The 15,506-nt window shown below is 49.8% G+C and overlaps 1 protein-coding gene across 10 annotated transcripts in view; it reads left to right on the forward strand.

Annotated features, from left to right (window-relative positions):
• The first annotated feature begins 3,645 nt into the window (after positions 1 to 3,645).
• CUX2 (cut like homeobox 2) overlaps positions 3,646 to 15,506 on the forward strand; it is a 54,550-nt gene continuing 42,689 nt past the window's right edge. For 5 of the 10 annotated variants that reach the window (XM_085238462.1, XM_085238461.1, XM_085238463.1 and 2 more), the window contains exon 1: positions 4,090 to 4,150. In XM_085238462.1, the coding sequence (XP_085094588.1) occupies positions 4,109 to 4,150 (42 nt within the window). In that variant the 5' untranslated portion in view covers positions 4,090 to 4,108. Of the gene's footprint in view, positions 3,742 to 4,069; positions 4,151 to 4,272; positions 4,366 to 14,018; positions 14,240 to 15,506 lie in introns of those variants that run through there. The other 5 variants (XM_085238470.1, XM_085238466.1, XM_085238468.1 and 2 more) reach the window with 5 other exon arrangements.

A 15,506-nucleotide genomic window follows, 5' to 3' on the forward strand; every position in this document is an offset into this window, starting at 1 on the left:
ATCGGCCAGCCAAGCCCAATTACCTTAATTTGTGGCATTAAGGAAAAATCCATAAGCATCAGGGAAGTGATGTGCAGTGGTTTAACAGGACCGGTCGCCCATGGAGCCGCTGGCGCCGCTTGGGTGCTGCCCATTGCTGGCTGTGCATCCATGTTGGGGCAGTATAGGAGGAGAATTCCCAAATTATATTGTTTTGGGGAGCCTGGAAGAAGTTAGACTTTGGCCTGTCCCTGCTGAATGCCCTTCTCTGACTGGGGGCTTTGAAAGGACTTCTGCATGCAAAAAGGCTGAGCACAGCCCCAGCATTCCGGCTGGGGGTGAGATGCAGATGGCTGTGAGTGTTCTGCTGTCATCTGTAAGACGGTGCATCTGCTCTGCTGTGCACTTCTCACTGGCAGACATCCTCTGTGCTTCATGGGCCAGATCCTGCCCTGCAGTGAGGAGTGAGGTCTGATCTGGGTGCTTGTTGGTCCCTTTCCTGCTGTGGGTGCTGGGGACTTAGCGACACACAGAATAAAATATCTATATGGATACGTACATATATATATAGAGAGAGAGCTCTGTAGTGAACAAAAGAGCCATCGGAAAGTGGCTGCAGCCTGTGAATGAATGGATGTCAGGGAATAATGCACCTATCTGTGCAATGGCAAAATCAAGCATCGTCCCTGCTTATCTGCCCAAGAGCCTGTGTTGGACATGAAAAAGCCTTTCTAATTAATAGGACAGCCCCTCTTGAGCTCGATAAAAAATGGAGTCAAAAGCATTTGATTAACCTCAGCTCTCTGCAAGGCTCCTGAGCCCTATGTGTGCCCGCAGCCAATAATGGGGACTCCCAGCACCAGAACTGCTAATTTAGGGAATCTCAGAGCCAGCCCCTGCTCTGCCAACCTGCTTTCCTTCTGCATACCTTTTCCTCCAACCAACATTTTGTTTCTGCCATGAGATCCATTTGACTAACCTAATACATATGTATACACGCTGGTGCATTCCCATTCAAACCAATGTAAATTACCTTTGACCAATACATTTTCCCAGGAAATCAATGCATTTTAACACTGGATAATATTTATGAAATTGAATTTTTTATTGAAGCTAATGCAATTCGCCTCTATATTATGCATTTTTATTAAACTAATGCATTTTAAATTAAACTGTTGTATATTAACTACAATGGCTGTTGGTACTTACAGTAAAATAATATATGTTTGCTGAAATCAATACATATTCCAAACCCAGGGTTTTCCAGTTAACAAGGCTGTATCAAATATAACAAATGCTTGTAGCTGCTTAATGTGATGCTTATATACGCTGGCTGCTGCATTTGTTTATTGGTAATGATTACTTTTCAAGGGAGAGAGCTTATTAAAGGTAGAAAGACAGATTTCCATGCAGCTGGTGGTGACCACCGCTTGTCCAGCATTAGCCACAGGAGAAGGCAGTGAAGATGACCTGAGTGAATGCCACCTCCCCGTGCCTCCCATGGCATAGGGAGGTGACAGAGGCGAGGACGATGCCACTGTCCCCACGGTGGGGCTGTGACCGTGCTGCACACAGAATGCGGCAACAGCACTAGCGTTGATGGCAGAAAGCCATGAACAGCAGCGTGTTCCGCGTCCCTCCCCGTGTCCCTGTGCGTCTCTCCCCATGTCCCCTCCTGTCCCTCCGTGTCACCTCGTGCTCCCCGCAGTGTCACCCGGCGGGACGCGCTGCAGACCCCGAGATAGCCGCCAGGTGGCGCCATTGCAGCGGGCGCGGGGCGGACACGGCCCGGTGCCGGCGGGGACGCAGGAGAGGGCAGGGAGAGGAAAATGGGGGGGGGGGGGGAAGAGCAGGGAGAGAAAAGAGAGAGGAAAGGGGAAGGGGAGAGGGAAGATAGAGAGACAGGAGAGGGAAGGGAGAGGGCAGAGAAGAAAGGGAGAGGGAAGAGACAGGGGAAGGAGAAGGAAGAGACAGGGAAGAGAGAGAGAAAGGGAAGGAAAGGGAGAGGGAAAGAGAGAAGACAATAACACACACAGCTGCACAGCCTGCTATGGGGTTGCTTTCTGCTTTCCCAGGCCATAGGAGGCCAGGACACTGCAGAAGGGCATGAGGCAGATGGCGGGGCAGTGAGGGATGGGACCCCTTCCTGGATTTCCCAGAGCCCAGGACACAGTTCTTGTGTTGTGCTGCCTTCCCTGAGCACGGGATGGGGACTCAGCAGCTGTGTGGGTGTCTGCAAGGACCACCGGCTGAGTAACAGAGCTCTGAGCTGGGGGTGTCCTCAGCCTCATGGCCTGCCGTGTCTCCGCTCATCACAATGGCACTGGTTTGGCTCAATGTGGGTCGTGTCCCTCTGCCCACCCTTGGGACAAAGCATCCACTGCTGGGAGGAGGCTGGCACGTGGCACTCACTGCCCATGCTGCCTAATGGGGTCAGATCACCACACAAAGGACTTATCGGCCGGATCACAAACGACAGGAAGGCGAGAATAAATTAACGCCTGAAATGGGAGCGTGCTGAAATCCAACATTTATTTTTTTTTCCCCCCCTCAAGTATGCAGAAAATCCTCTTCCATATTTTAATTAAAAGCCTTTCAGAAGAGGAGGTGAGGGGCTGCCATTTACAGCGGGCTATTGTCAGGCACACAAAGCGAAGCCATTCTGGAGACAAACTGATTTATTAACCTGCATCCTGCAGTGCTGCCAGGTCTGGGGAGACCTGATGCCCCTGTTGCCCCCGAGGTGGCCAGGGACATGGCTCAGGTGTGGGGCACAGTGTGACACTGCGTCTTCTTCCTCCTGGCTCCCACTGAGTTAGGAACGATTTGGCTGAAGTGAAGCATTCCTCCCAAACCCACAATTTGATTTACTCACTGGGGATGCCACGTTAGTTTTTACTTCTGATTTATGAGCCACTTCTGTAATTGATGGGCATGAGATCAGCCATGAGCAGCATGAGTCATCCCAGGTCAGCAGCAAGGTGACACAGAAAGGACACCAGCAGGCATTGGTACTGAAGAGCCGAAACTCAAGTTCCTCCAGAGAGGTAAACTTGGATGCTCAACCTGGTCCCATAGAATCTTTGAGGCTGGAGAAGATCACCAAGTCCAACCCCAGCCCACCCCCACCATGCCCATTACCCACGTCCCTCAGTGCCACATCGATACGAGGGGCACAGGATGGGGTCAGGGCTGTGGGTGCTGGCTGGGTCTCCCAAACACAGAGTATTGCAAATCCTTTTGTCAAACTCTGATGTCCTGTTTGCTTCTTCTCCTGCCCAAGGTGTTTTGTGATGTTGGGATTGCAGGCAGCTCTCTGCATCTCTGAGTGGGAGTGAGGGATGAGAAGGCTGAGGTAGGGGCTGTAAGAAAGAAGTGGACCCTTTAGCAGGTTCTGTGTGATAGGACAAGGGGAGATGGTTTAAAACTAAAAGAGGGGAGATTTAGAATGGATATACAAGGAAGAAGTTTTTACACTGAGGTTGCCCAGAGAGGTGGTGGTGCCCCATCCTTGCAGACAGCCACGGTCAGGGGATGGGGCTGTGAGCATTGCTGGAGCTGTGTGTGTCCCTGCACTGCAGGCAGTGGGAACAGACAGCTCTTGGGCCTGTCCCTATGGGCTGGGTAAGAGCCGAGCTCCTACCTGTGCACGAGTTGCGTCACATCCCACCGCCTGCTCCCTGCTGGGGACACTCAGATGCCGGGCTTGTCTGCTCAACCACCTACCTACAAACCCCAGCAGGGCTGGGAGAGCAATAGCAGGTACTGCGGGCAGATTTTGTTCTTGCTTTACTGCAGTAGCTGCCCAATGCTCACCCCAGGCCGTGTAGCATTTCTCTTCATTTATTTATTTATTTTCCCCAAAATCCCGCAAATCACCGGGAAAACTTCCCCCCAGGGAGGGCCGCCCGGGTCTGCGCTAACAAAAGAGCGGAGCGCTGCGGGGCGGTGGCAGCAGCTGTGCCCGCGGCTCCGGGCCGCCCTCCGCCCGCCCCGTCGGGACCGGCGCGGCGCGGGGCGGGTCCGGGCGGGCGGCGGGGCCGGCGCTGGGCCGGGCGCTGGGGGCAGCGTGCCCCCCCCCTATTCCTCCTCCCCCCCCCCCCCAAAGATGGCGGCGGACGTGGGATCGATGCTCCGGTATCGGACGCGGTTTGATGTCCGCCGGCTCCAGGTTGGTGGCGCGGCGGTCCCCCAGAGCCCCAACCCCGGCGGGGGTTCGGCGGAGGGGGGGGCCCTCCTCCAGCCCTCCCCCCCCGCTGCTCGCCGTCCCCTCCCTCCTCCCGCCCTTCGCCATCGATAGGTATCAGAAATTGATCCCCGGTACTCCGCCGTTCCGATCCTCCGCCGCTCTTTGTTCGCACGGAGCAGCGCATGGAGCCGCCCGAGGTGACAGCCCCGGGGGCGGGCGGGGGGGGGGGGGGTGGGAAGGCTGAAGTTGCGGGGAGCAGCGGGGTTCGCTGCACGCCCCGTCGTTAAGTTTGGGGGATCCCCTCCCCAGCCCCCTCGCAATGCCGGTGTTCAGCCGGTAATTGTCATTGCCAGTTGTCGGGGAGCGATGCGGCGGTGGTAGTGGAGATGGAGAGAGGGAACGGAGCGGGAGGAGGATGCGATGCGCTCGGGGTTGGCTGGAGCCCTCCTGCGCTCCCATTGTTATTGGGGTCGGGAGGATCGGAGCGCGCACGTTTGCAGCCCCGCATGTCGCTGAACCCAATTGGCGCTGGGAGGTTGAGTCCGGTCCTGAGAGCTCTCTCGGAGCTCCGGTTGTCACCTTGTGATGGATACAGCGCCAACAGAGAGATCCTTTGTGGTCCCGCTCGGGTCACCCGTACCGTCCCCATCGGGCTGTGAAATTAACGGTGAGTCCTTTGTTAACACCGATGACCTGAGAACAAACCGGCGGTGTTGACAATGTGTGACTTCCATGGGCACGCAGCTCGTGGAGAGCCGGGCAGCGACACAATGGCTCTGCGAACGCCGCGTAATGGGATGAAACCCAACCTGGAGCCGCCACAAAAGCCGAAATGCTCATTTACATGGATATTAAAAGGGTTTATCCCTCCTGGAGATCACGGAGTTGAAAACGCGGCGTGCTTCATGGGGGAGTCAACAAATTTAAATGTGCTTTTGTAAGGCTTCGGTGCTGTATCAACAGTTCCAGCATTTAATACATTTTGGCTTTGAAACAGATTATGCACTACAGCCTCGATCACCAGCCCCAAAAGTACTGCAGGTAGCACGGCCACCTCTGCTCATTTATGGCATTGTGGTCAGAAGGGGATTAGGGGGATGAGAGCTCAGGATATAAAAGCATTCCCGGGTGCATCACGCTAATGACTTTTCCTGGGTGCATGCAGAACCTTGATTTAATAGTAAATATTGGCAGTGACTTTTTGCAGGGTGGAAGGTAGGTGGCTGGCAGCCCCCAGGAGTGGTGGCAATGGGAACGATGGCTGTGGGGACAAGTGGCCATGGGAGAGATGGCATTGGGTGATGGTGGCACTGGGGAGCGGTGGTGGCACGGAGTCGTGGGCAGGCAGCAGCGCTGCGGGATCACAGTGGGAAAAGGTGACCTTGTGCCAGCTTGGCCTGGTGCCCTCTATTAAAAAAAAAAAAAGAAAAAAAAAAAACAGAAAGGAAACAATCCGTTTATTCTTTTTCTGAGAGCTTTTTTTTTTTTTTTTTTTCGTTGTCTTTATTTCTTGGGCTTTAATGCGTGGGGCTGAGCTGGCCTAGGGCTTGCCGGGAACTGCGGAGTTTGAGCAGCCCTGATGAATGGTGGGCATATGTAAAACACGCAGATAATGTGCTGCGCGGCGGCACTTTGATCGAAGCGGCATCGAGCCCTTTTACAGCAAATAGGCTCGGAAATGAGGAGAGATAAAATTCTATCAAAGATAATACCTGGCATATTTCACTGGGTTATGAGATTGTTTTATTGTGTATATTACTAATGCAGTATTTTTTTACAGCTTTCTTGTGTGTAATAGTCATAACGGGATTCATACCTTTATTTTGCTCTGTGCTTTAATTTGCTTCTGCTTTACGAGGTTGGGTTTAGGGCTGTGTGGGTTACACGCACCGTTCTGCTCTCACTCGTTCCGTGCTAAACCAGCAAAAAACCGGGAAGAGTTGAGAGCTGCTGATTTGGGCTAAAAAATACACGAGTGAGGGGAGAGAGACTGATTAAAGCCATCTTTTATCAACGGCTCCACATTGCATTATGCAGATTAGCACTGGGGCTGTGTTCCCCAGTGCAAGGATGCTGACCCCATGCAGACTTGGGCAGAAAGTTGGGCGCCCGACGTTGCGTTTGCAGAGTTTGGAGAGGAAGGAAAAGAATGTGGATGTGATTAAAATATTATAACCTTATGATATTCTGAAGTGCATAAATTTTACATATCAGCTACAGAGGGAGTTTAGACATCCATTAAATGATATGACAGCTTGACTTATCTAAATGTGCTATCATTTAACAATGTGTCAAAATTCTTCTTTATATAGATGACAGCAGTAAATAAGCTATCAGTCCTCTTGGTTGAAGCTTAATTCCTGCAGCCTGGACGAGGAAACTCGCAGTGCTGTTGTGGAACAGCCCCCAGCACGGTCGCCCCAGTGGAGTCTGGGGGGTTTTGGGGGTCTTCCCCTCCTCACTATGTAATTTGGGGCTCTGAAGATGGGCTGGAGGATTGTAGAACCATAGAATATCCTGTGTTGGAAGGGACCTACTAGGATTGTAGAGTCCAGGAGCCCCACTCTTCCCTGCCATCCTACAGTTGTGACGGTGGTCAACTGCATTGGATGAGTCACGAAGTTCCATGGTGGGAACAGAGATGATGCTGCCCATCCCCTATAAGTGTTGGTATTTCTCCTGGGCAGTCTGAGAGCTCTCAGGGCCACCCTGCTCCATTACTGAGTTGTGAATGTGGTTTGGGCTTTTCAGTGGCTCCAGCTTCTACCCAAGAGTCCAGGTGGGACATGGGCGGCGTGGAGGAAACGAATGCAAATTTTGAAGCAGAAGAAGTGACAAAGGTTCTCTGCAGGTGTCTGTCTTGTGGCTGGGTTATGTGGTGTCAAAGAGGTGTGTACTCCTCCGGACGTGTTTCCAGTGAGCAGGGGATTTATAAATGGTTCTCTTTCATGTGGATTCTCTGCTGTCTAATATTGCAGCCGTGCTTTGTAGTCACATATCTGTAGGGATGGCGGTGGTGTTTCTTTCTCTGTTTTCGTATTGATTAAGGTCTACAGTAACCAGCAATTCTGTCCCTCCCATTGCCATGGAGCCTCGACTGAATCATAGACTCACAAAGTTTGGAAAAGACCTCGAAGACCACCAAGTCCAACCCCAACCCATCACCCCATGCCCACTGATCATGTCCCTCAGTGCCACATCCCCACGTTTCCTGAACACCTTCAGGGACAGTCACTCCACCACCTCCCTGGGCAGCTGTGCCAGTGCATTGGGATGCTCCCACCACTGCCAGTGGGCAGCTGGAGCTCAGTGTGCCCTGTGGAAACCTTGGTAGCTGGAGGCTCCATGGTCTGGATGTCACCGTCATTTCATTCTGCAATACCTGCTGTTTGGTTTTATGAAAGTCAGACCCTGAAGTTCCCGAAGTGTAATGTGGGTTTTTTCCTGTGGCTGAATAATTGAGATGCTGCCAGACAAGAAGAGAGCTGCAGAAAATGAGAGTTTATCTTTAGCTCTGCAGCTCTCACTTTAGAAACTGGTGACCCCAATTCCAGCTTGAAGAGTGACTTCTTCCCTAATTAATAAATCCATTAATTAATTGTGTGCGTGCTGCAGCCCATTAGAGATATACGCGCTGGCCTCCTGATCCAGTTTAGTGGATTGTCTCTGTGGCCTCAGAGGGGGGAATAAAAAAAAGAGATTGTGACCAAGAGGCAAATAGGGACGGGGATGAAAATATAATTTGATCCCATGGGATGGGAGCAAAGGTTTGCAGCTCTGTGACCTCCTGCTTATGGAGCCAGGATGCCCAGGAGAGCTTTGAGGTTTGCCATGCCCCCGGAATGTGGGGCTGCTGGGTGGGTGTTGTGGTTCTGAGCTTGCATGCAGGTGGAGCTGAATGTTAAAGCACTCAGCGATCCGAATTATTATTTATGACCAGATTAAGCAAACAGCACGCTCCCAGCCTGCGAGTCCTTTAGGAGGTGCTTGCTTAACTAGATAACCTCAGCGGAGCATGGAGAACCAGCTATTCATCTCCCTCCATATGTTGGCACAGGAGCTGCTCCCTTCAGTTAATTTTTCTTGCTGTCTGCAGAGACTTCAAATAAAAATGCAGGCATAATTGTTGTGTGCTCTGGTCCCACTGCTCCTGTTTTCTCTGCTGAACGCAAACTTAGCGGTTGGCAAGAGAAACAGCAGTGCTGAATGCAGAAGCTGCGGCTCGGCTGGGAAAGGAGCCTGTGGCTTTGAGTTTGACATGTTCTATCCTTTTCCCCTTTTTTGCCAGCAAGAGGAAAGCAGTGTTCCTGGGATCACGGTGCTGCCCCGTGTGCCAGTCCCATTGCTCTTAGGGCATCACCATGAGACAAAACCAGTGGGAACATCCTGCTCCTTGCTCTGAATGAAACTCATTTGGGTTCAGCACAATGCGATGTTATGGCAAACATTGCTTTCCTGGAGATGGAGAGTGATGGGCAGCACTGTATGGGCTGACTTTACCTGGAACAGTTGCACTGAGCTCATCCATCCCCCCAAAAGGCTTCGGGAAGGTGGTTGGAACATTTTGTACCATCCTGCTCCTATTATAGAAAGATGTAATTCCCCAACTTGGGAGATAATAAGCAGGTATTGACTTCTGCTGAGGTCATTATCAAGATTTATTCAGTCAATATGGCTTCTCAGGTCAATAAATCTTGAGGTTGATAAAGGAGGAATATATACTTGCAGACTTTATTAAAAAGTTTTTCCCTTCTGTAACAATTCCTAGTGTTTGTGGTGTTAGCATCCACCACTGAGTGCTCTTTAATCACCTTTTCTTTGCAGTTCCCAGCACATTTTGCAACAACAGCAAAACCAAAGCAGGAGGAACCAAACCCTGTTGGCATCAACGTACCATTCTCCATTGCCAGCCTGCACCCTTGTGCCTCAGTTTCTCTGCTCATGGGCAGAGAACTGAGGTTTTGGGATCAGGCAGTGGGAACGCAGCCATATAGGGAGGATGCATGGGCACAATGAATTTTCAGTTGAATTTCCCAGTTCCATGCACACTAGTGCTGGCATAGACGCACGCACCGAAGACATCTTCCAGAGCTTTTTAATATGGCCTCGCTGTAATTTTTTATTTTTTTTTCTAGTTCGGTGCAACATTTAATGATTTCCCCAAAGCTCCAACAGGACCCCAGAGTATTGATGGAGCTGCAGTTTCAGTGACTTGCTGCTAACACATGGCTGTTTTTGTATTAATTGATGGGTGTGCACGTGCTGATGACCTCTTCTGCAACATGGGTTCCTAAAAAAGTAAATAACCCCTTGGAACCCCATGTAAATATGACTCCAGTGGGAGCCACGCCGTGCGTCAGCCGCTCCAAGCGTGCTGCAGTTGCCTTGGGTAACGCTGGTGCAGTTGTACGCTGAAGTCAGGACCTCAGGCTTCCTTTGTTTTCCTCTGTCAGGAGAACATCGTGCAGCATTACCTGGTGCTGGTGATGTGCTGTGTAAGCACGGCTGCTCGGCTCAGAGGGGTCTGGGGAGCACCACGACCTGGCTGTGCTGCAGGGAGCGGTTCTTCGTTATTTATCACGGAGCGGTTTGCAAACATTGCTTCATCCCTGGGAGCTGGGTAATCATTACCCTGTTTGTCCCCTGGCTTATTGGCTAACAAATGGTTGGAGGTGGGTGGGGGCAAGCTGGGGACTTTTCAGAGACCAGAGACCAAAAACTGGAAACTTTCTGCCCACGGACCAAGCAGGGTTGAAAGAAAAAACACTGCTAAAACCCAACGTGAGGCATGTTGGCCAGGTAGGGTTTAAAGAAAGAACACTGCTCAAACCCCCATTAGTATGTTCCCCATTGGTATGTGTGCTGGTGGTGCAGGGATGCAGGTGCCCTGCAGAGGAATGCTCTTGGCGACCACCTGCCCACAGCCCCTATGGCTCTGCCATCTCCCCAGGGGCCTCGACTTCACCAAAACACCACTTTTTGACCCCAAAATGTTGTGTCTGTCCAGGGGCCACATGCCATTCTGCACCGTGTGAGCACGGCACGCGCTGCAGAAGCAACGGAGCTGGGGCCGCTGTGCCTCCCGCTACCGCAGCACTCCTTCAAATAGAAGCAGCTAATTAACATTATTCTTTAATTATTGCCTTTATCAACAAGGGGTCTGGTTTATACCAGCAGGATAGTCGCTTTCCCTTCCACTACCCAAGTGAATGCTTCAGTTCCTGTTGCTTTTGAAATGAATTTGATGTCATCTGCCCATTGTCACTTAATGGGGACACTTGGGTAATGATTGCGCGCTCCAGCCCTGTTAGCAGCACTGCGAGCGTGTAATTTAGCCCCTTAGGCAACGGTACTTTTGAAATCTCTGGATAGTTTTGAACTCTCTGTTCTTAATTAAATATGCAATTTTTCACGGTAACCAGGTTAATTCTTTTGTGTTGTGTTGTAATACTGTTAGGAATTTTCATAGTTCTTATTAAACATTATTCAGGCATTGTGAATTCCATAATTAAAAAAAATGAAAAGAACAAAGCTTGATTCACTTCTTTCTTTTCCCTGGTTAATTTATCAAATGAATTTTGCAAATTTTTCTTTTTGTCCCCAGACAGTGTGCCAAGTGTTTTAAAGGGGAAGGATTTAATTGCTCTGTAGGGATTGGTTGGTTATGAAGGATTTGGATGTTTGATTAGTAAACCCTACTGGGAATGGTTTAATGCTCCATGATCTTAAAAATTGTCTGATTGTTGGGCTCTCCAAGGATGCTTTCTCTTTTCGTTATGTACGGCAACAGCTTTGTACAAGTGTGATTATGGGGTGGTGAGGAGGGAGCTGATCTGCCTGCCCCGATGTAGGGAAATGATATTGGGAACGGCAGTGGAGGGACAACATAACTGGGGGATGCAGAACTGCAAATGCAGCTTTGTAGCATCTCCTATTGAGATGGGTTTGGAACACCCATGTCCAACACGTCTGGAGGTGTTCAAGAGCCGCGTGGATGTGGCACTTGGGGATATGGTTGGTGGGCATGGTAGGTTGGGGTTGGACTTGGTGGTGTTAGTGCTCTTTTCCAACCTTCATGATTCTGTGATTCTGCAGGCACTATTGGAGCTTGGGTCATGGAAGTATGGGATCTGGGGTTTTCTTGTGGGATTTGGAATTTCCCATGGGACAGGATGGGTTCTGTGTCCTGCCCAAGGCACAGGGCAGCCCTGGGTGATGCTCGCCATGAGACGGCTGCCAGGCGGGATCAATAATGGCAGCTCTGAGGGGCTCCCCAGGGTTATTTGGGCTTTAAGGAGAGGTCAAAGAACCACTGAACTTATAAATATATTAGTATTTAAGGGAAGAATTGCTGTCTTCCAGCTTGGTTTACACGGCATCGACTTTTTCCAGTTCTGGTTAAAGCTGAGGGTTGGGAACTTGGTGGTATGGGAGTGGAAAACAAAATGTGCAGCAGTGCTGCAGGAGGGGTCTTTGCTCCAGAAAGCATCACAGGAGGTGTGCAGGCAGACAAGAGGCATTGCCAACCTGAAAAGCAAAGCAGGGATGCAAAATATCTTTGTTATTTCTTGAAATTTTGCTTAAATGCAAAGATTTGTGCCAAGTCCCAACTGTGTGTGCACCTCAGCAGTGCTTGGGCTTGCAGCTCCGTGTAGTGCTGCTGCAAGACCCTTCCAGCACTTCCAGTTCCATGCAGATCCCAAAAGTCATTTTATACCAAAAAAAAAAAAAAAAAAAAGAAAGCAAAGAAGCAGACATTTGAAAGGTGAAGCCAAGCAGACGCTGATAATGTATTCACAGGCATGACACAGAATGGCAGCGTGTCGTGAACCGCGTCCCCGGAGACCAAGGGGTGGGATATTGGCTTTAACCCACAAAGGCTCCAGTCGGGGCATAAATTCATCAGGCTTACGGGATTGCTCTTGGACTACTGAATAATTTACGGTTCCAGAGCCCAGCCAGGTTCAGGTCATTGGGGTTCATGGGTTAATAACAGGTTTGGTTTTTGTTGTCAGCAGCTGCCTTGATAACATATGAAAGAATCCTATTCTGTTGATTAGATTTTGAAATGGATCAATTTTTAATCAGCAGAACATCTGACTCACTCAATAAGAGTAGCATTGTGGAGACAGAGTGGAGGTGCTCTTTATTTACAGGATTGTTTGTTTTTACCCATACGCAAATCCCTGGACCCCTGGCCCCATTTCCCCCAGGAGAAATTGCTCGTGGTTCCGCAGATGGGTGCCAGATCCAGCCCCACACCTCTGTAAATCCATAGGTGCTTATGGGATACCTGGATTTAGCAATCTGTTGTTATTGATGGAAGAACACTTCCTTAGCAATGGATTTCCCATGGGCTGGTGGTTACCCACCCCAAGCCCTGAGCCAAAGCAGGAAGGTCTCCAGCAAAAATCCTGCCAAAAAAAAACTAGCAAAGCTTCAAGGTGAGTAATTTGGCCAATTTCACCATTACCTTTAATTCTAAAAGAGCTGAATTCCCACTCCAGGTTAATGTCTGAGTGGGGATGATGTTTTTGTCATTTTTTTTCAGTGCTCAAGGCACAAAAGGCATCCCAGGCCCAATGTGCTGCATCATATCCTAATACCTACACACATTTCTTCTTGTAAAAGCACGCGTAAAATAAATTTTCCCATAAGTAGGAGCTGGCGTGTCAGAATTTCGGCCTGAAGCAATCGCTAACAACAGGCATAGTGGGACTCCCTGAAAATCCAGCTCCCACCTCCTTCCTTCCCTCACTCTTTTTTAATAACAGAAAGGGTAAAAGTCTCATAAATAGAACTTTGTGAACGGTGTCACCGGATTAAAGATTGCTTTGCGGTTGTTGGGCGGGCGCTGATGGATCGCTCGTGGAGCCCTGTTGCTGGCAGGTATTGATGCAGATAAGTTGTCTCTAGTGGTAATTTGCATGGTTTGCCCTGGGTGCTCTGCAATTTTACTTTTAAAATGCATGCCTTCTGGCAGTCTCCTTCACCTAAATAAATATTTTCCCTCTTGCCAAGGATCAATTAAGACCACAGTTCCATGGGGGCTTGTGGCAGCACTTCTTTTGCTTTTCTTTTTTTTTTCTTCTTGCTTTTCCTGCTTCTTGGGCAGGGGGGCCTCAGGTCCCATCCTGGTGCCAATGAGACGGGTGATGGATGGGCATCTGCTAAAAACATGAGCAACGTCAGGAGGTTAAATATGCGTTTTGCATCATCCCCGGCAGTTTTATTTTCAGGAGAGCAATGGGTGTCACAAGGTCGTGACTTTCAAATTAAGTTTATTTTAGTGATGGAGAACGTGCTCATCTGTTGAGCATCCACTGGTTATTTTCTGAAGAGAATTTAAAGAAAAATTATAGAGTTATAAAACCGTCTGAGTCAGAAGAGATCCCCAAAGGCTGTCTGTTCCCACTGCCTGCAGTGCACAGGAACACCCACAGCTCCATCAGTGCTCACAGCCCTGTCCCCTAACCTTGGGTGTCTGCAGGGATGGTGCACCAACACTTCTCTGGGCAGTGCCTCACTACCCTTAGTGTGAAAAACTTATATTCAATCTAAATCTCCCCTCTTTTAGTTTGAAACCAGTGCCTTCACGAAGAGTATGGGGTCAGCTGAGCTGGGTTCTGTTTCTAAGGGCTGGTGCTTGAGGGCTCAGAGGTGATCCCATGTGTCAGGTAATGGGGACAGCCCTGGGTTGATGCCCAAGGGAGGCATTGGCTCCTCTGGTTACTCATTAACTCTCCAAATTGCTGTTGCGTTTCGCGGCAGAGGAAGTGAACAAACAGTGGATCAGAGCCTGGTTTTGGCTGCTGCTCGGCCAGGGGTCACTCCACCAATGCAGTGCTGGGATCCTCCTGGGAACGGAAGTGATGAGGTCAAAAATGTTGCCTTGCCCCTTCAGTTGGGATTTAAGAGAATAACAGGTGAATTTGGGTCTGTGAACCCATGCCCAGGACAGCCCCAGGCTGACAGGCAGCAGACGGAGGCTGCGTTAATTTGGGATGGAGGCACTGGGAGCAGCGTGTCATCCAATCTCCTTCTCCTGGGATTTTTAAGGCATTCTTCCAGGTATGAGGCTCCTACGGTTTGAGGTATTTGAGCGTGTTAGGATGACACAGGTTGCATTTTGGCAGAAGTCATCTTTTCCTTCTCTATCCCTTCCCCCCACCATACATAACCTCAGTCTAAAAGGGTTGCTGTATTTTTCTTTCGCGTTCAGCTGATAATTAAACAACAACAGAGCCCAGCATCCCTCCAGTACAGAGCAGATGGGGCAGCCTGAGTCCTAGCACTCTGCTGGCTCCGACAGCGCTGAGTCCCTGGGATGGTATGGGGCATGTGTGGCACAGCCGCATCCCAGTGTGGGATATGGGATGGGGTGTGGGATGGGATGTGGGATGCAGGACAGGATGCAGGATGGGATGCAGCATAGAACGCAAGATGTGGGATGCGAGGCAGGGTGTGAGATGCTGTGCTCCTGCCTCATGCCTTCCCGTGGAGCCACTTTGCTGCTACAGCTGACGTGGAGGTTTTTTTGGTAACAAATACTTTTATAGTGGATAATCCCAGTCTGCTACTTGAAGAAGCCATTAAGGAGCACAGTGCGAGCTGCCTGCTGCATGTACCTGCAGTGTGCTGAGTGCCTCCCGCTGCACGGCTGTGCCATGCAGCACTGGAAAGTTTGGGGCTGCAGATTCCTTTGCAGAGGGACGAGAGCAATTTGCAGCAAAATCACCACCTTTCCCTGTTTTGTCTCTGAGCTGTTTAGAAACGACGTTGTTTGCTTCCCATCGTCTGCGCTGGTTCCTCATTGCAGTGCCCTATTTTATTTTATTTTTAAGCAGCTACAATTGATAATTTAGTTTCGGATAAAGCAACCTTAGAGCTTTTATTTCTCAGAGGCCAAACATTGATGTTGTGTGAAATGGGAGCTTTGCGAAGCCTTTGTATGGAACTTAGCTTCCTGAAAAATTTATTTACTGCGACTGTGATCCGCAGGAGCGAATTGATGTTTATCTACGGTGGTTCTTGCCAGCAAAAAAAAAAAAAAAAAAAAAGCATAACTGCACTTTCTTCAGAAGCCTTGAAAGGCCTTTTAAATAAGTGTCTAATAGTAGGCTCTCAATAGCAAACAGCCAGCTTGACAGACAGTGTACAGTATATTATTAACTATAAGCAGGCTTAATCTTTTTCTCATGTTTTAGAGAATGCTTTATAACCCCATGGCCAAAGGATTCGTGATCGCCAGGTATGTGAAGCTGAGCAATGTGATGTTACTGTGGGGAGATCGATGCGCCGGGCTGCTCCCTGCCACTCCTTGCCTAAGTTCTGCGTG

This window comes from Meleagris gallopavo, chromosome 17, assembly GCF_905368555.1.
Source record: "Meleagris gallopavo chromosome 17, MGAL_WU_HG_1.1, whole genome shotgun sequence".
Classification (NCBI taxonomy): Eukaryota; Metazoa; Chordata; class Aves; order Galliformes; family Phasianidae; genus Meleagris; species Meleagris gallopavo.